Source organism: Lissotriton vulgaris, chromosome 2_2, assembly GCF_964263255.1.
Source record: "Lissotriton vulgaris chromosome 2_2, aLisVul1.2, whole genome shotgun sequence".
In the NCBI taxonomy this organism is placed as follows: Eukaryota; Metazoa; Chordata; class Amphibia; order Caudata; family Salamandridae; genus Lissotriton; species Lissotriton vulgaris.
In genome coordinates this window covers 158,558,803-158,578,843 of record NC_141688.1, presented here as the reverse complement: position 1 = coordinate 158,578,843, position 20,041 = coordinate 158,558,803, and the positions used below count along the sequence as shown (strand labels likewise).

Sequence of the window (20,041 nt, the reverse complement as noted above, 5' to 3'; positions counted from 1 at the left end):
AGTGGGAGCAGTGAGAATTCTGAGCCCCCGAGGTATTCGATTAACCTCTATGTACCGCTGCAGCGACTTTGATTCCCACCATTTTGCTTGCTCCTGGCGAGATTTTTTCTCCAATGTTTTAAATAGTTCCTTCATGACCGAGGTGCTGCTGCCACTAGTTTCATTACTTTGTCTCCCACAGATGTCTTGTGGGAGGGGGGCACTGTCGGAAAACAATGAAGCTGCCAGAGTTTCCCGGTCCCTTACGTTGTCACCTGACATCCCTCTGCCATTAAATGGTAATTCCTTTTGGGCGCTGTTGCACTTCGCGTTTTGTATTGTGTCCGATAGCGCAACCCGCCTGCTAGCCGTACTCCTCACCCACTCAATACAATTACGGTGCTTACTTGGTCGTGTTGTGATCACCGGGTCTCGGTTCACCCAGCCGGGCGCTCTCCGCTCTCCGCTTGAGAAGCCTCCTCTTCGACCAGTTCGCCGTAGTCTTTGTTTTTTCCTTTTCCGGTTGAGTGGGGGTCAGGTGCTGTACTCCTTCCGGGGTAGCAATTTTCTCCGAACAAGTTCGAACAATTTTCCGATTAAACACCGACCAACTTGAGAAGAGTCCCGTGTAAGCTGGTTCGGAAAAACCAGCTATATATCAGGAATACCGCTTTCGTATTGCGCTGCAATGAGTCTCACCAGCCTACAAATAAAACTCGGACACGGACCAAATGGGCTCTTGCTTTTTCTTTTATTGCAGAGGTACTGTCAAAGACGTTTCGGCTCAACGGAGCCTTGTTCACATGACAACGTTTTGATAGTAGGACAGCCCTTTTAAAGTGCTAGTGACGATCAATAATGAGTATCACCTGTGAATATCATAAGCATGGACATGGAAGATGTACTTCTCGCTACTGAATGGTAGCGTTGACTTTTTATAAAATGGATTACATAACAGTAAAATACCTGTAGTAGATACCAACGTCATAGAAATATATAAAAATACCCGCATGAGTGAATCATTAATGGCAACAACATATATATTTTTGTATTTATATATGTATATACATATATATGTACACACACACATGTATTACCTACTGACGGTCGCCAGTAGGTAGCTATAGTTACAACCTAGTTTACATAGGAAAAGCATGAGCTGAGAAAAAAGGGGGGTCCCAAACAGGTTTTCCCCATGTTAATTTCCGTAGGAAATTTTGTGACGAGCTACAGCACGAACTGCTGAACGGAATTACCCCAAACTTGACAGAAAGATTTAGCTTGGTTCAGAAAGAGACCTTTTTCTAAATGGTGTAAATCCGTTCAGTAGTTTTTGAGTAATTCAAAATATAAGAGTGAAAAAATCTATTTCCCATAGGAAACTTTGTGCAAGGCTACAGCCGAAACTACTGAGCGGAATTACCCCAAATTTGGCAAAAAGGTACTGCTTGGCACGGAAAGCAACCTTTCTTTAAATGGTGTAAATCCGTTTGGTAGTTGCTGAGAAATTAGAAAAATAAAAGTTTTGATATCTGGACAGAGCCTAAGTCCTGTGCATGAGCTTCACTGTGATTGGCTGCAAACACTCCAAACCAGGAAGTGTTGGCAGCCATCTTGTGGCTTGGTAGAAGCGAGTCACCAGTAAACAGAGCAACAAATGCATAAAAAAAGAGAAGGGTAGGGTAGAAATGCCCTGACCCCCTAGGCATACTTAGGGGGTCTCAGGAGAACCCTCAGGGCCCAAAAAAGTTTACTTTTTTTAAAAGAAATTTGTAGCAATTCGCACTGGTGTCGCGAGTACCCGTGTTTTATTTTAATGAGGCCCCTGGGTGGGCTAGTTCCAGGGGGTATTTCTTAAAAAATAATAGCGGGGTCCACTGGGGCCCCCGCAGCCCTGGGGCTTTACTCATGTTTGGAGGGGGATTCAGTAGGCTGTAGAAATGATATCGGGAAAACAACAATGCCCCATATTGCGGCCTTCCTTTAATATAATGCAGAATAATGTTTACTTATAATGCAGTGTTCACTTTTATCACGGATAGTGTCACTTTTTTACAGGAAATGTAATACTATGTGGGAGGGCGTGTTCTGTATCTGTGCGCGGAACAAAAGTAACATTTAATTGGCTGAGGTGTTGCAACAACAAGCTTAATGTTCAATGGCTGCGAACCATTGAAAGTAGATGTGTTTCTAGACATTTACTTCCCCTTCGCAGAGTAGCAAGGTCCTCTGATTGGCTCACATGTTCTAAGGAGGACCTTTCAGAGCTTAATGTTCATTGGTTATGAACCATTGAAAGTAGATGTCCTGGTAGCTATTCCATTCTCCTCCGCGGAGTAGGAGGGACATCAGATTGGCTGACGTGTTCTAAGGAGGAGCTTCCAGAGCTTAAAGTTGATTGGTTGCGAACTATTGAAAGTAGAAGTGTTGCCAGCCATTCATTTACCCACCGTGGAGTAGGAGGGACATCTGATTGGCTGACGTGTTCCAAGGAGGACTTTCCCAAGCTTAATGTTGATTGGCTGTAAACCATTGAAAGTAGAAGTGTTGTCAGCGATTCCTTCCCCCTTAGCGGAGTATTAGGGATATGTCATTGGGTAATGTGTTTCAAGCGGGACTTTGCCAAGCTTAATGTCCATTCCCTCCCCATCCGCGGAACACCATGGATATTTTATTGACTAAAGTGTTCAGAGTACAAGTTTGATTGTTATTGGGTGGGAACGGTTCACTATCATCAGCCATTTTGTGATGCACTTCAAAGGAGTACCGGAAAACAAAGTAGTAGAGGGGAGTGTAGAAACACTGTTAACTCTGTACAGTGGTCACAAGGTGGTGGACAGGGACTGTAAAGGTACCTATTTTTATATATTTTAAGGGCTATTTATATAATTTGCGTGAGGCCTACTAATCATGTCGGGAAAATAACGGTGTGCTGCGCTCTTCTTTTTATTAAGTTAGCAAGTGGGATACCTCACAGGAGCAGTATTTACATATAATGTGGTGCTGACTTTTCTGATGGAGAGTGCAACATCCTTTGAGCTAATGTTATAATATGGAGGAGGGGGTTGAAAAAGAAAGCGCGCTGTTGTGGTCTTCATTTAAGTAAGGTTCAGAGTAACCTATCTTTTGGGAGCAATGTTTACTTATAATGTATAGTTATAGTGCCGTTCTTACTTCTGTCACAGGTAGTGCTATTTCCATGCAATAATATAGTAGGTGTAGTTGCGCTGCAAAAAATTAAGTCTAGGTTTGTAACAGTTTTTATTCAGCAATCACAAATATACTTTCTTAAGAAAGTGTAGCTGTATATATCAGAAGGGTGATAAATAAAAACCCAATTCATAAAATATCCTTTAAGCGTGGCCACACCCTCCTTTTTTTGTCGCCTATAATTTGTAATAGTGTTCCCCATATTCTTGTTAATATAAGAGGGCATCAGTTACTTTTAGATAAAGTAGAAAAGAAGTGCTACAAGTAACACTCCCATATTACATCATCTCAGGTCAGAAGAACAATAACAAGCAAAAAACAGTTAACCATAAAAGATGGCATATTATCTAGAAATGTACGCTTCATCAAAACATTAAATAAAGCACTATGTATACGTTTTTTTTTAAAGACTACTATTTTATAAAATATTAGAAGTGTTACAAACTGTGTGGTAGTAAGTTATCAATGGAAATAACTGTAGTAAATGTATGTCGCAGAGATAGATCTCCAACTCCTCTGAAGTACTATAAGTTCACAGTAGTAAAATATACATGGTGACTTTATAGTATTCCACAGGAGAAGAAGACTAAGGAGGACAACAGAAAAAAAATATTTTTACAGTCTCTATTCGGTAGAAGTTTGGAAAGTTTTGTCATTGTGCTTAGAGGTCGCTCAATGCTGTGGTAAGTGATCATGTACTCCTTTAACAATATATAGAAAAGTAGTAATATATACAATACTATTCCTATATACTGTATAGGGAGAACGAGAATAGGAAACACAACAAAGAAAAAGAGAAATACCAAAATATTAATTAAAAAATGTAGGGTTTATCAAAGGCATTTAGTAAAAGAGTATCTACGTAAATAATCTTTTTTTAAACTTCAATTTCGAAAAGTATTCTCACTGTAAAAATATCTGATCAAGTAAGTTATAAAGGGCAGTAGGCTGTATTTGAGATGGTTTACTCCTGCCATCCACAAATCTTCAATTCCTCTTGTGTGAGAGTTTCAGTGAGGTCACCCAAAAAACAGTAAAGGAAAATAAAGTCATTAACACAAAACAAAATCAATAACGAAATATTTTTCAGCAGTGATTTTTTTTCCACAACTTCGAGATCTTTCGTCTTCATGCCGATGGCTCATAAACTCCTCTCAGAACACAATGGCCGTAAATCTTTTAATATATCGATTTACATTATATGATCAAAGGGGGAAACAGAGTAGGAAGGAGAAGAAGTTCACGTTACATATGAATGTTTAGTCTTCGCATCAAATGGGTCACTAACACCTCTGTTCGCTATGCTGTGATTATTACAATGTACATAGTCACAGTATATAACCTCAAAGGAGCCAGAAAAGGAACAGTGTTACCTCTATTCTGGGTGTATCCCAATACCATTTGGTGACGTTACTTATAAATAGCAAAAACATCCAATAACCGTTTTTTCGTAATTCAAATCTTTAAATATTCAAAAATAGCTACGTATTATAAATATCTACTATGCATAATTAAAGAACTTACACCTCCGTAATTTGTTTTGTTGTCGCAAAAGAAGAATCCGATGCTAGAAAAGGGAACCTGCATCACAGAATGGACACTCGAAAATAATGAAAGAAACCGAACAACGGGTGTGGTTATATACTTTTTGGTTATTGAGCACATTTCTATGGAAAGAAAATGTGGCTCCGCCCATTTAGATGTTACGTTTTACAGTTGACACGTTCTCCCGTTATCACATTTTCACTTGTGCACGTGTTGGAAAAAGTTACAAAATGTGAAGCGGTAAAGGTTTCACTTTCGATCCTCATAAGTATTAGTTACTTAATATGTACATACATTGGAGAGCTTAAAAACTGTTACCCGGCAAACCGTGTCATTTCCTTTCTTGTGACTAAAAATATCTATTAATTGCTGTAATTCCTAATAGAAGATATAAAAAAATATTGTTTACAATAGAAGAAAAATAAGTATGTGCTAATATTTCTCCTCAATATGTTTTTAAATTAAAAAAACAGCATTTGTAAATGTACAGGTACTGTTGCAGGGATTCTGCTCCTACACAGAACTGTGCACAGAGACCTAGTACCTCAGTGAATTGTGGTGTACCAAAAAAACTCCCCTTAGTGCCTAGAAACCTCAGTGTCACATTAGCTCTTCATCCTACAGCACAGGAACCAATGATTGGACAACCCAGAACTTGCGACTAAAGTTATACTCAGGAATAGGGGGGAAGCAAGAACACACTTTTGTTATACTCTCATACCATTCCACAACAGGAGTAAAAAAGAGACACGGATAAGGTTAAAATATTTATTTCAACTACGTGCTCTCAGATGCAGTATCTTTGCCAACATAAGCAAACATATGATTAGAAATAATGTGATCAGCATTGTTACAATCCCTTAAAACACAAAGGGAGAAATCATAGAACAATGATGGTGAAAATAGGTCCTATAGCACCTAGTGAATCATCCTCCCTAGCTAGGAACTATGTTTTATAAAATATAGACAGTCTCTTAGGCTTGTACGGGGGCCCCATACCTCTAGAATCAGCAGGAATGGATCACATCAGGATCTGCAAAAACTTAAATCCAACAGTGTATAGGCACAGTACGTTGCAACTGCCTCCAATAGGAAGTTGTTGTTCTTGTCAGTGAACATTTTAGCCATCCAATTTAATAAAGGGAAAGAACACACATGTTCTTTAACAGCCGGAGCCTCTGGAACCATCAGAGGACAACTCTGGAGTTCTTTGAGATAACTGCATGCCAGAAAGTCATGGGTTGCAGTCCATATGTTCCAATTTCCCAGGACCCCATGAGCCGCTGCACAGGCCATAATCCTGTTTACACAACAGTCTAATTCATGAGCAACTAAGGGGCTCATTAGTAGATCATAATCCAGGTTAGGAGATGGCGTATTGCAGAGACACAAATCCAGAGCTCATTCAAAATTGCAATCCAGGCAATGGAAAACTGGCTGCGCGCATGTAAAGTATGAACATTGGAAAGATAAACCATACGCCACACTCAGAGTAGCCAGAGGTAGCGATCCATAGTATTCAAGCATCTGGTTACGAAGTTGAAGCAGCCGGGGTTGGCCGTCGTGGGGCACAGAATGTGCAAACATTTTGCAGCAAGCAAATTAACTGCAGTACACCGGCAGCCAAAACGAGCATTAAAGGGAAACTGCCAAAGACGCTGAAAAAAATAGAATGAAAAAATGCCGCTATCACACCAAATATAGTTTGGAATGAAGTTACAAGGCCAGAACTTATTACTTTAAAAAATTGTGCCAAGCCCGTGGTCGAGGAGTCATTAAAGATAGTGTTAAATAATGCTCCAAAATGGAGGGGAAGCTCAGTATTGAGCAAGGCATGTACCTCAGTACGAGTATTAGCCACGTGAAGGACAAATGTTTCGCACGCAGATGTATGGGCGTCTTCTTTTTGAGACAAAAGGGTCCTTATTCGACACATCATGTTGAAATCTGCTTTCAATGTCGAAACGGAAGGCCAGCTGAATATATCGAGCTTCCCATGCGTAGGAGGAAACAGTACATTCTTAAAACAGACTACAAGTAGGGAAACAGTCACTATGTACGGAAGTCCCGCTAGCATACCACAGCAATCTTCATGATTCAATAACAAATACCTACAGTTTTCAAATAACGTGAAAGTCGGTGTAATAGCCGGGGTTGGTGTACCTTTTAAAATACAGGCCAAATTTTGTGCTTCCTGGTTGCAAGAACCGTCCAATTGTATATTTCTGTAGACCAAAGAGTGATCAGAGGTGGAAGTGCAATATTCACCTTTCAAATAAACTTCTTTTCCTCTCTCACACCTATATGTGCAACTATCAAGCACTTTTTCTAAATTAGCTTGCTCAATAGCTCTCAACCTAGAAGCAGCTTCAATTTGGGACAGTTTCCAAAACGTCATTGATTACGGCATAAGTCCATCTTTTGGATCTGCCTGCAGCAGGACCTTTCACAAAGTCATTCAAATCAACATCATCAGATAATTTGGACAAGTGCAGCTTAACTGACGCTAAGGTAGAATGTTTAAGCCAGTTCTGACATAGCTTGCCTACAGAATAGCTGGTGACAGAATGGCCACTCTGAAAACAGGGATCAACTCTCACCTGTGTGTTTCCAGGGGTCAAACCCAGAAAACGATGCTGGCAAGAATCAGCACTTTTGTGCCACAACAGCCAACCTTGGGGATCCAAACTGGAAATATTAAAGGACAAATTTAGTAACAGTGCATTTAAGTCACTAAGGGGCCTATTGCAGCAAGCAAATTAACAATTAACTGGTGTGTTTGTTATAAATGGGGTATTCTCCCAAATCTGGAAAAGAGGGAGCATTTAAGTTTTAGCCAATCTAAAGCAGGTGGTTTCCGAAATAGTCGAGTTCAGAAACAACATATGGTTCAGGATGAGACATGCACGATGCAAAGCCTTAGTGCTCTGCACTTGCCAATGCTTAGAGCCCCAAACAGATTTTAAGATAAATGGTATCTTTCCACAGTTCCTAGCCTCCTATTGCCAATTGGTCTATAAAGGACTTAGAATATAATAATTTAGTGTGGGTAAGCCTAACCTTCAAAGCGGACTTCTCAGTCATCTTAAAATAAAATGCATCAGGGTTTGACTGATTAAAATCAGAAAAATAAGTAAACTTTTTTTAAAAGAGTTTTTTGAGCTGCCTTCAACAGGAGCGGAACAATGTTCCCACTGGGTGTAATTAACCACATTCCTAAATGCGTTTGCTTTGTGCAGGAAGAGATAGCCATAGTGTTGGTAACCAAACAAATCACCATAATTAGCAGAATCTTAATACAAATCCTCATCTTCAAAAGCAGCATAATACTTCAAATCAGAAAAAAAGCCTCTACGGCTTGGACGTCCCAATCACCAGAGCGTATATTTTGTTTAACAACATCCCCCATTGAAACACGAAGTACATTAGGGACATTAATAACCTCTGTGGGTCCGTGGATTTGACATTTTACAGCTTCCCATACTAAGGCCAAGAAGTGATATTCATGAAAGTCTTGTCCCGCTTCATTCTGTGTGAAGAGGAGTGGGGTGCTAAAGTTCCATCAATTAGTCTAATTGTAGTTCTTTCTTTAACATAGTGTCCATTCACAAGATGGAAAAAATACACCACAAATCCAATGGACATGAATAAAAAAATTGAAAAAAGCACCAGCCAAATGTAAGTCCATGGGGGAATTAAAAAATGTTTTTTAAACTAAACAGCAAAAATTGAAACTTTTGAAGGAGACTTTGATGTAGTAGAGTTAGTGTCAAATGAAAAACATGATTGATTCGCCACACAGGTCTCTAAATCAGGCATGGATAAATCTGTGGGAGAAGTGTACTCAGTATCATCAAGAGGATCAGCAACCAGTGGATTTAATAAAGGATTTGTAACTGTAGTCACCTTGATAGCATCATCAGATCCGGCAGCAGGTGTCAGAACCAAAACAGAGTTACGCAGCATAGCTGGACCAGAGACCGCTGGTGTCATACGAAGAAGAATCGGCCACTCTGTGTAGTTTGACATTGTCAATGGAAATGTACCTGTTTTCCTTTCGACCAAGAAGTGGAGGTAAAACTACTGTTCTTGTACCCTGCACGGCAAACACAGGAACTGGAGCACAATATGAGGGACAAAACTCCTCCTTGTTTGGGACCTTTTCTCGGACAAGTTCACCAATTTGAGGTTGCCAGCCTAAATGTTCCTTTGCAAGACTGTCTCGGGTCTTTTGTAGATTCTGGAAAACAGTACAATGTTCCTCTATGTCAAAGGGAGCGGCAGAGACCGCTTGGTCTAGACCTTCAAGGTCCGTAACAAACATTTTAATACCAAAGAGCATTTAATATGGGGTCCGCCCACCCAGAGACCTTCTAGGGAGATTATTAAGTTCATGCTGAATGCTATTGAGTTGGGCTAGCCAGTTCCCGCCTGTACCTAATACTCTAGCTGTCAAAGATTGCTTTGAGTCACGGTTCATCCGTTCCACAACACTATTGCCCTCATGCCGATATGGAGATAGAAATTTGACTTGGATCCCCAATGAACGCATGCCATCCTTGTATGCCTTAGAAGCAAATGCTGGACCCTGGTCCGAATGGAAGGTAACACAACCAAAAATTCCCATAAAGACACGCAAATCCCTTACAACAGTTCTGGAATCAGCACTCCTTTGGGACCACACCCACACAAAGCACGTGCAAGAGTCAACTGCTAGTAAGATTTACTTATACGCAGTATCAGAGGAGAAAGGACCACAGTGATCTAAATAAACATAACCAATAAGTTTATTAGATATGTACAAATGAATCTGGGGTGTACGTGCAGCAGTAGAAGGTTTAATCTGCTAGCATATGTAGCAATGAAGGACATAATCACAGGTCTGTTTGCACAATCCCCACCACCAGTAACTCTGTTGTAGGAGAGATACAGTAGCAGACATGCCGGCATGCGCTGAGGCCATGCCCTCATGTGCCGCTGTAATCAAAGTCTGCCTGCGGTCTGCACGTCGTTAATTCTCACATAAGGAACTTTATCAGGACTTAAATAATAAGAGTATTTAGACGGGAAAACCTTTTGGGAAATTACCTCCCTTCTCTGTTGCGGCAATAGCTATGAAGATGTCGTTATCAATCTTACTTTTGGAACGTGTAACTGCTGCTACTGAATATGCTGCAACTGCTATCTTGGCCGCTTCATCAGCAAGACTATTGCCAACAGCGTGAACTCCAACACTCTGGTGACCAAGAGTATGAATTACAAAGATGAGTAGGAGCCTGTTTTTAAGTTCAGCCACTCGAACCCAGATCATTTTATGTTTTATTGTGTTATCTTTGGAGTCACGATAGTCATTTTGAGTCCAAAAGAATAAATTGTCATTGTACAATTGAACACAGTAGTAAGAGTCACTTACGACAAGAGTTGTCACACTGGGATCTGCGTACTCCAATGCAAGCATCAGAGCAGGAAGCTTTGCCAATTGGGCGGTACAGTCCCCTAATTCTGTGTATGCACGACATCGGACTTGAACTCACCATTGTACCAACCACAATTGCGCAGGTTGAAGAATATGCGTGCCTTGAACCTGTAGCCACTTGCGCAGAACCGTCAGTGTAAATGATACAATGGAAATCCTCTAGTGGCCACATGGTCAGAGGAGCTGGATAAACAAATTCATACTGCAAAAACTCTTGAGTTTGCAAGGAGGAATCAAAAATGAACTAGACATCTGGAGATGTCAAGAACGTGGCCCATTGTATTCACCGTGGGTGCAAAGATCTCGAATTCGGTACACTGGCTTTCATCACTGCATCCTAGGCAGGATACGGAGTAACAACCACAATGCGTTTTCCTTGAGACAGTGCACGTTCCTAAGAATCGCCATTTGCACTTCTGTCAAAACTTTTTCCACAGTGTAAAACCGCAACTCAGCCGAAATGTACAAGTGTGACTTGTAAGCGATAGGGACTGTGTCACCCTCATTAAAAGTCAGGTACGTGAAAACCACCGCCCCAGGTACGATTCTTAACACCAGGTTTGTGTGGTTATCACGAGACAACAAGAATTTAGATTCTAGAAGATCAGCCTTCAAAGACTGCAATATGGCTGAATGCGTAGGCAGCCAGCACGATTTGGAAAAAGTAGGTTGTACCAAAGCTTAAAGAGGCTTGATACGCTGGGCATAACCGGGAATGTAAGTACGCCCGAAATTCAAAAAGCCCAGTAAAGATTGCAGTTTTTTCAGTGTTGTGGAAGTGAGGTGCCAAACCTTGACCTTCATTGTTGAGCTCGTAGCCCAGGAATGACACTGTGTACTCTGCAATGTGTGATTTTGCAAAGTTGAATTTATAGCCAAGATCCGCAAAACTGCAAATTATGCTGTCAACACCACACAGATGTGGCCATAATTCTTCGTCTGTGAGATAAATGTCATCCACATACAAGCATGCATCTGCATCTAGTCCCTGCAAAAGAGAGACTATGCGGACGGCAAAGGTCGCCTGGACTGTTTTGTAGCCCATAGCCAAACGGCAGAATTGGCGCTGTTTGCCACCACTGGTAAAAGCTGTCCATTGACTACTAATAGAGAACAGATTGTGGGCACAAAGGCCATTGGATATGTCAAACCTTTTGCGCACGAGACTATCCACAAGAGCAGAACTGCGAGTATTCTGTATCGCACATGTATGACAATGGGAGTTTAAGTGCCGGTAATCCAATACCAGACGGTACGAGCCATCAGGCTTGGTCACAGCTAAAAGAGGGTTATTCATCGGAGACACACAAGTTTCAATCACACCTTGATATTCCAATTGTTCAAGGATCCCTTCCACGAGAACTTTTGCTTCATCCCACATGGGGTATTGGGGTTGAGGCTGTGGCATATACCGTGAGGGAATCTCATGACTGGGGGATAATTTGTCCCAACCACAGTGAGTACGGTAAAACGCTGGTGCAAGCGCCTTAGCCCAATCTTCTGCAAAATGCAGAGCCTGCTCCTTCAGCACAGTGTGCGCGAAACTAGGGAGGATTACCCCCTCCCCTCGCAGAGCAGCTAAAAAAAATGTGGGGGCCAGTCAACCTCTGCCAATAAAATGTCATAGGTAGTAATTAGGTTCTCCCAAAATACCCCTTTTACTGTACGTTGAATGTCACCTACAATTAAAAGGACAATTTCAAAAAGTCTCTCAGGGGGTGCCACTCTAGTGTCAGCTGTCAACTACAACAAATGTATCAGGCGCTGTCACCTTCAGTAGTGGACACAGCGCCTCTCGCACTATGGTAATCTCCGCTGCGCTTTCCAACAGCATCAGCTCCCATGTCAGATTCCAAAGCTGCGTTCTCACTATCTGTGGCATATCTCGCTGTTATAGCCGCAATTTTCTTTTTCTGAAACTGGGGTCTCTAACGTGGAGAGACGTCCTGCTTGCTTTTACCTTCTGTCTGGCGGGGCTGCTCTTATTTCGCACTACTTTCGCATGACTTTATCGTAGCACGGTCGCGCAATTCATAGGTGCGCTCAGTAGACACAGGCACCCGCGACGCAGGACAGGACCCCTGCTTCTGTTGCTTCATCCCCTGTTTTTTAATTTTATTCCTAGACTGCTTTGGACATGAGGGGCGATCATCTTTGTCAGACTTCCCTGTCTGAGTTTGCTTTTGCGCTGCTTTGGCAAAAGGCTTAACACCCAAATTATTATGGCCAATTGTCTTATAAGCCGCCGTAATCATTTTTGGCAACTGATGGGGTTTCTCTGCATCGGGGACATTGCGCAAAGCATTAGACACCTGGAAGCTTACCGCATCTCCCATAACATTAGGAAGGACGAGATCAGAAAAGAGGTCAAACGCTCCAACAAGACTCATTCCCAATTCAACAGCCGCCTCCGCCCGTGCTCATCCTGAACACATTTAATAACGGAGGGTAGGACAGACATATATGGGGTGCCGAAACACCAAGTATGGGGTGCCGCAAAAATCATACCCCATGTGGTACAGTCAGTCACTTCAGGCATTAAGTCTTTCTGCAAACTAGTGGTAAGAATCCTGTGTTTCCCCACAGGTGTTGTATTGGGAAATACTACCTCCAGTTGGTCAAATTTCTCGGCAAGCCAAAAAGGCATTTTATCCTTATCCTGGGGACACTTTGCCATAACCGCATTAACCATAACGGGACTAAGCTTCAATCCGTTCGGCCCAACTGGATGTGCCGCAACACCAGGGGCCCACCCTGCATGTTGCGTGAAATGTAATGAATTAAGGCCCTATTAACAGCTATTGCAGAGGTATAAAGGGACCGTAATTCAGTTCGGAGACATTGCCCCGCACTCGGGTGCGAGGTAAATCCAGCTAAAGCAGGCCAAGAACCTCCTGGAGTGGACAATGGACCTAATCTAACTGCTGTTAGAGAGTAGGGGAGGGCGCCATCAAACCAAATACAGTGCTGCCAAGCAGAAATCGGAATCTCTTGAATCCTATAAGGAGTATGCTCCATAGGCATGGTAGTGGGAGTATATGTATGAAACACATTAGTATTGGCAGTCACTGCCGGAAACGTAACCCATGAGTAGAAAAGCTCAAAGCGGTAAGCTGCGTCAGCACTCACCACAAAAACAACTGCCATGCCTTCCAAGGGGACGTTAGAACCCTGTAAATGATTACGAACGGAAAACCAACTGTGTTGCAGGATATCAACGGCAGCATTATGACACAGAAAGAAAAAAGAACAATGCAAAGTAATATAGCACAACTGGGTAGTAATTAGGCCTGGGCGGTAAATTCCATTCCACTTGCGGAATTTGCAGAATTTGGGAAATTTCGCGTTCTGCGGAGATCGCAAAATTACCCAAAATTCTGCGTTCCGCGGCTTCGCGTAATGTTTTGCTCATTTGCGTTCTTAAAATGCGTGTTTGTGAGATATTTCTCCACGAGCACACAAACAGCGATCGCAAACAGGAAAAAAACATTGCGAACAAGCAATTCCGCGTGTTCATGGAATTTCTGCAGGTTCGCAGAGATTTTTTACTGTTTCGCGGAACTTCGCGTAGCGCGACTACGCAAATTCCTCCCACCCCTAATAGTAATCCACTAGAATCCATTTAAAATTATCAAGCTTGAAAAAACCTATATAACTATAGGTAGGTTTATCCTTCACCACTGTCAACCGAAACAATAGTGAGGGGGTCGTGGACTGATACAAGCACTGCTCGAGAGTCTCACAATAAGACCATAACGTTAGGTGCACCATGTCACAGGGATTCTGCTCCTACACAGAACTGTGCACAGGGACCTAGGACCTCAGTGAATTGTGGTGTACCAAAAAACTCACCTTAGTGCCTAGAAACCCTAACCAGCTAGCATCAGTGTCACATTAGCTCTTCGTCCTATAGCAAAGGAACCAATGATTAGACAACCCAGAACATGCGACTTAGGTTATACACAGGAATGGTGGGAAGCAAGAACACTCTTTTGTTATACTCTCATACCAGTCCACAACAGGAGTAAAAAAGAGGCACGGGTAAGGTTAAAATATTTATTTTAACTATGTGCTCTCAGATGCAGTATCTTTGCTAACATAAGCAGACAAATGATTATAAATAATATGATCAGCATTGTTACAATTCCATAAAACACAAAGGGAGAAATCATATTACAATGATGGTAAAAATAGGTTCTATAGCGCCTAGTGAATCACCCTCCCTAGCTAGGAACTATGTTTTATAAACCGTAGAAGGTCTCTTAGGCTTGTAGGGGGGACCCCATACCTATAGAATCAGCAGGAATGGATCGCATCAGGATCTGCAAAAGCTCTCTGTCTCTTTGGAAAAACAGGTTTCTTCCAAGTGCCTCAAATCATGCTTACAGTGTGATATTAATGGCGTCAGAATAACGTTGGCTTCAGCTGCACTTATGTTATGTCAAAAATCGTGAGTTGATCAGCCCGAACAAGAGCTACCTTGTTATGGTGACCTTGGAGGCTTTAGAACTCAGTGTGCAGACTAGAGTCACGATGTAAGTCTAGAGATGCTGAAAACAAGCCATTCTCATGAGAAGCATTTCACGCAGCGTAACTTAGAACAAGTTATATGCAGTGTCGTGTGCAAAAACAGCAAAAGGTAAAATGGTATTTAAACTTCTAATAAGCCTATGCTCACTTAACAATGTGCGCAACAAGGCCCAGCCCTTACTACAGTACCCCCGGAAAGGTGGTGTGCTAGCGCACGGGGCATTGGGAAGGTTAAGCAAGGTGTTGCCCACAGTGACATATTAGTGGGCTAACGTGCCGCTGGAGCCGGGAATCGAACTGTAAACTGTGTTGTTTGTAGTCAGGTATCATAGCTACTGCATCACACTTTTTACACCCTTATATGTTAATTACTGCTAATTAAGTTTTAAACATTGTTAAATTATAATTTATAACAGCCTAATGTTACAGTTAGTTTTTAACTACAAAAAGTATACACATCTTTTTAAAATGTACTTAAAAACAATATAGGATTCAGGGACATTGTAGTTAGAAATTTGCACTTATATAACCTTTGAAATTCACTGAAAAAGCCATAGGTTTTACAGACATTATAGTTAGAAATTAGCATTTAGAAAACCTTCAAAATTCACTGAAAAAACCATAGGTTCCATGGACGTTATAATTAGCTGGACATTTAACTCGTACAAAACCATAGAAATGCCACCGTTATAGTAAGTTCAGCTAACTATAACTCGTGCCCCCGTAATGCACTGCTCATGACGTCACATATTACATCATTCATGGCATGGTCAGTGACATTTATTTATTTTTATTTATTTACTGTATTTTATATAGCGCACAGCTACCCCAATGGGGTGTCCCGGTGCTCCTGCACAGATGCTGAATCTTGTCCAATGGAGTTTAGCAGAAAAGAAAGGTTTTCAGCGCTTTGCGAAAAGGCAACTCCTCCTTAATCATCCGGATGGAGATGGGAAGTCTATTCCATTGTGAAGAAGCACACACCTGGAAAGTTTTTCCCCCTGATTGGGCTTTTTTGAATCGAGGGGTGGTCAGCAGGCATTTCGAGTTGGATCGAAGATGTCTGGCGTTGCTGTATGGACGGAGGCAGGAGGATAGATAAGCAGATCCCTTTCCCTTGATTGCACGATGGGCTAGGGTGAGTGCTTTAAACTCTGCTCTCTTGTGAACTGGTAACCAATGTAACCTTCGGCAATGTGTTGAAATGTGCTCTCGAGGAGAAATACCACAGACCAGCCGGACTGCCACATTTTGGACTATCTGTAGCCTCTGACAGAGGCCCGAAGCAAGTCCAAGGTAAAGACCGTTTGCGTAATCTAGATGAGATGTTATTAATGCCTGAATAATGACTTTCCTGGTGTTGCTGGGAAGAAAGTTGATACATTTTTTAATCGTCCTGATTTTAGAGAAACAGGCAGCTGAGATGGTCTGAACTTGATTATGGAAGGAGAGATTGGAATCCCATCTAACCCCCAATTTTCTTACTGATTCTTTGGGGGAGGGGGCCGCACTCAGATCTAGTGGCCACCAGAGGTTCGAGTCCAAGGGAGAAGCTTGGTGCAAAAAAAGGACCTCAGTTTTTCCTGTATTCAATCTAAGAAAATTATTGACCATCCAGCTGGCGATGTTACGGAGGCAGTCTTTCAGTGGGTCAAAGGTGGACTGGGTAGGGGCATCATAGGAAGACAAGAGCTAATTGTTGTCAGCATACGAGGTAACCTTAATTCCTGTCAACTGACAATCCAACAAAAGGAGGGATCTAGGACACAGCAAACATACCACCAAACCCAAATCACCAACAGTCGAACAAACAGCTTATGAACTCTGAAGACAGATACGGCACAGGGCGGCACAAAAAAGAGACGAGGAGCCCACTCAACTCACATAATCCCACAACCAAGAAAGGGCAGAAGGCACAAAACTCGAGCAGGGACGGTCCAACATGCCAGAATACCTCGGGGAAAACAAAGTTGAAACTTATGCCGAGGTGGCATGGAAAGTAACACAAACACTTGCAGAATCACAACGAAAGGTTAGCTCGAAACAAAAGAACACACAGCTTCGTGATGAGCAGGGACAACAGGGGCTGGATCCAGAAACCACGAACTATAACAGCCCTCGAAACAAGAGCTCGGGGATAGAAAGCCCTGAAAAAAACAGGGATTTAAACAAACAAGGTCGAAAACAGAAAAGAAAAGGAAGAATAAAGACAAGCAACATAAAAGCTTTTTTCAAAGTGGTAAACCTAACATCGGAAAGGGATCAGGAAGCAGATACAGACAGGCAAACAGCGACCATAACAACCTCACCGGCTAAAGAAACTAAACAAAAATCATTAAGTCAAAACTCCAACCACAAAGGCAGAAACACGACCAATAAGCGTCAAACAGAATTCAGTTGAGATAAAAGCAAGCCCACAAATGAAACAGAGAGGACAAACATTACAGCAAGGTCGGGAGCTTCACTAACAGTCACTAAGTTACAGGGCCCAATGCAGGAAGAAGACAAGGAGCCCATAGAAGCCCGAGACGAAAAGCAACCACTTACAAAAAGAGCCGAGCAGACACTGATTAAACCAGACATTGAAGAACATATGCAACGGGGCCACAAGCAGAAGGAAGTTGAAAAAGGCACAATTCTATTTATCCCGGAGTACAGGTCAAGAGGCAGAGGAGATATACTCAACCGAGGTAACATACTACACTTACTGTCCACCATTAGCAACTTGAAGGACATAAAAACAAACAACCTTGAATCTGTGGAGTTTGAACACCACAGTCACCTGTCCGAACAAGAGGTAACCAAAACCATATGGGCTACGCAGGAAATAACTGAAAGAATCATGGAGTCTGAACAACGTTTTAAAACATGGGGGATTCGCCTAAAAATACAGGAAAAAACAGGATACCCAGAACCACTAAGCCAAGCACAAAACGAGAGACTCGACTGCTTCGAAAACAAACAAAATACAGAGAAAAGCACAAGCGTCCTGAAAGGGGCCAGAAGCATTTCAGTCTCCCAGACAGACATATACCCACTGAGTGCAAGGAAAGCCCAAGGACCAATCAGAGACGAGGATTGGTATTGGGTAGCAAGGACCATCAATACAAGGCCTGAGAAGAAATGACAAAGCTCGCAACAAAACAATCCAAAAAACCATCAATTAAGAATTTGTTCCTGGAACATAAACGGCTTAGGAAATAAAGCAGACGACGCTCAGCTTCTACTATACCTCCAGAATTTTTACATAATTGCCCTTCAAGAGACCTGGTCAGATGAGCCGTACGAAATACAGGGCTTTAAAGCACACCACACACCAGCTTCAAAGAAATACCAAATATGGCCATTCAAAAGGTGGCCAAACAACATACACCTCAATAAAGAGCATAAATGAAATAAAGAGTAAAGACGCCACACAGTCCGGTAACAACAGCATAAAAACAATAGAGCTGGAACTAGGGGGAAAAGATCAAAATCAAAAGCTAATACTGCTAAACGTATATGTTCATCCCCGGGGAAAAAAAGCCGGGATGAAACTACTAATTGCAGAAGTAACAAAGATACTGTCAGAGGAGTCAACAACCAACCTCTTAGTAACAGGGGACTTTAATATGTACTTAGGCGGGCCCCAGCTAAGGGACTCACTCCTAGAAGAACATTTTAACATATGGGGAATCCCCCAACAGGTGGCCAGCAAATGGGGAAAACAAAGCAGATTGTCAAGAGACAGCCTGAAAGATTTGGAACATCTCAACCTTGTAGCTCTAAACGGCCGTTTCATAAACGACATCCCATCGGCAGCCACTTTTCACAACACAATGGCAAGCTCCACAATAAACCTCACATTCTCATCTCTACAACTGTTTGGCAAAATTCTGGATTTTCGAATAGAAACAACCACAGCCAGCGACCACCTACCGCAAGAGATCCCTCTTGACACCTATGGGGCCGCGGCCACCTTACCAGTAGCTAATGTGGGATTATCATACTCGGTTATACAAAAAAGGATAAAATGCAAAACGCATAACTTAGAAGGTTTCGAAAAAGAAGCGAAAAAACTGTGGGAAAAAAGCATAGAGTCCCAGACAGATAATGTAAGCCGATGGGAATCATTCACCAGCAGCCTTGGAACTGCCCAAACAAGCTCAAAAACGGCCCTTGAAAACTTGGAAGATCAAAACCAACCAAGTTCCAAAAAGAGATCTCGCAACATGGAAGAGGAAGACAAGAAAATAAAAGGGAACATTAATTTAAAGATTCATAAGGAAAACATCAACAAACTACTGAGGCAACTACACCGAGAAGACCCGAACAAAGAAGTCCAAAAGGAACTGCAAAAACAAAAATCCATCAAGAAGAAATTATTCTGGAACCTGAAAAGGGAGGCAGAGGATGACCTATGGGAAAAGCTGCTCCATGATGCAAAAGGAATTAACACCAGTGGAAGATTCTGGAAGACAGTGAATGACCTCCAGGATACCAGAAAACCGAGCATAAACTCACATATCACCGAAGAAGCCTGGTCTGAATTTTTATGGCTCCATTTCAATACAACAACAAATAACTCTGCCAAGAAGTCATCAGAACTCAATAGAAAAACCTCAGACTGCATACAACAAACAGAGTCAACTTCAAAGTGCTTCTCGGAAAAACAAATCATAAGCAGGATAGCAAAAGGGAAGACAGAGGGGGCGCCAGGCCCCAATGGAATTCCTCCCATTTTGTACAAACGAAATCCGGAATATTGGGCAGCAGCCCTATTGCCACTATTCAAACAGATTTCCGAAAAGGGAACGATTCCCGACTCATGGAAAGGCTCAATAATAGCTCCCATTCATAAGAAAGGCAGCAAAAATGAACCAAAAAATTATAGACTTGTTGCTCTAATTGACAATGAGGCCAAATACTATGCTGGCCTATTTCTAGAGGAGCTCACAGAATGGGTAAATGAAAATGCAGTAATCCCCATCACCCAAACAGGCTTTCGGAAAAAACTATGAACAATGACAAACATTCTGGCCCTTACTCTGCTAATTGAATCCGACAAACTCGCCAGTTCACCCCTCTATATATGCTTCATTGACTTCACTTCCGCTTTCGAAAACATCAACAGAAACTTACTATGGGAGAAGCTTGCCAACAGGAAAATGCTGACAACTTTACTATCACAACTGGTGCTATTACACACGGACACATGGGTACAAATCAAGCTACGCTCAGGAGACTGCCTGTCAAGAAAAGTACAGACGACCAAGGGCCTCAAACAAGGGTGCGTTCTAGCCCCGACCCTCTTCAATATTT

The 20,041-nt window shown here is 42.1% G+C and overlaps 1 protein-coding gene across 1 annotated transcript; it reads left to right on the top strand.

The window, feature by feature from the left end:
• Nucleotides 1–18,351: 18,351 nt before the first annotated feature.
• LOC147729181 (uncharacterized) lies at nt 18,352–19,740 on the top strand. Its single transcript, XM_086959803.1, has one exon. It carries the CDS (start codon nt 18,352–18,354, stop codon nt 19,738–19,740), a length of 1,389 nt encoding a protein of 462 aa, XP_086815929.1.
• Nucleotides 19,741–20,041: the final 301 nt, after the last annotated feature.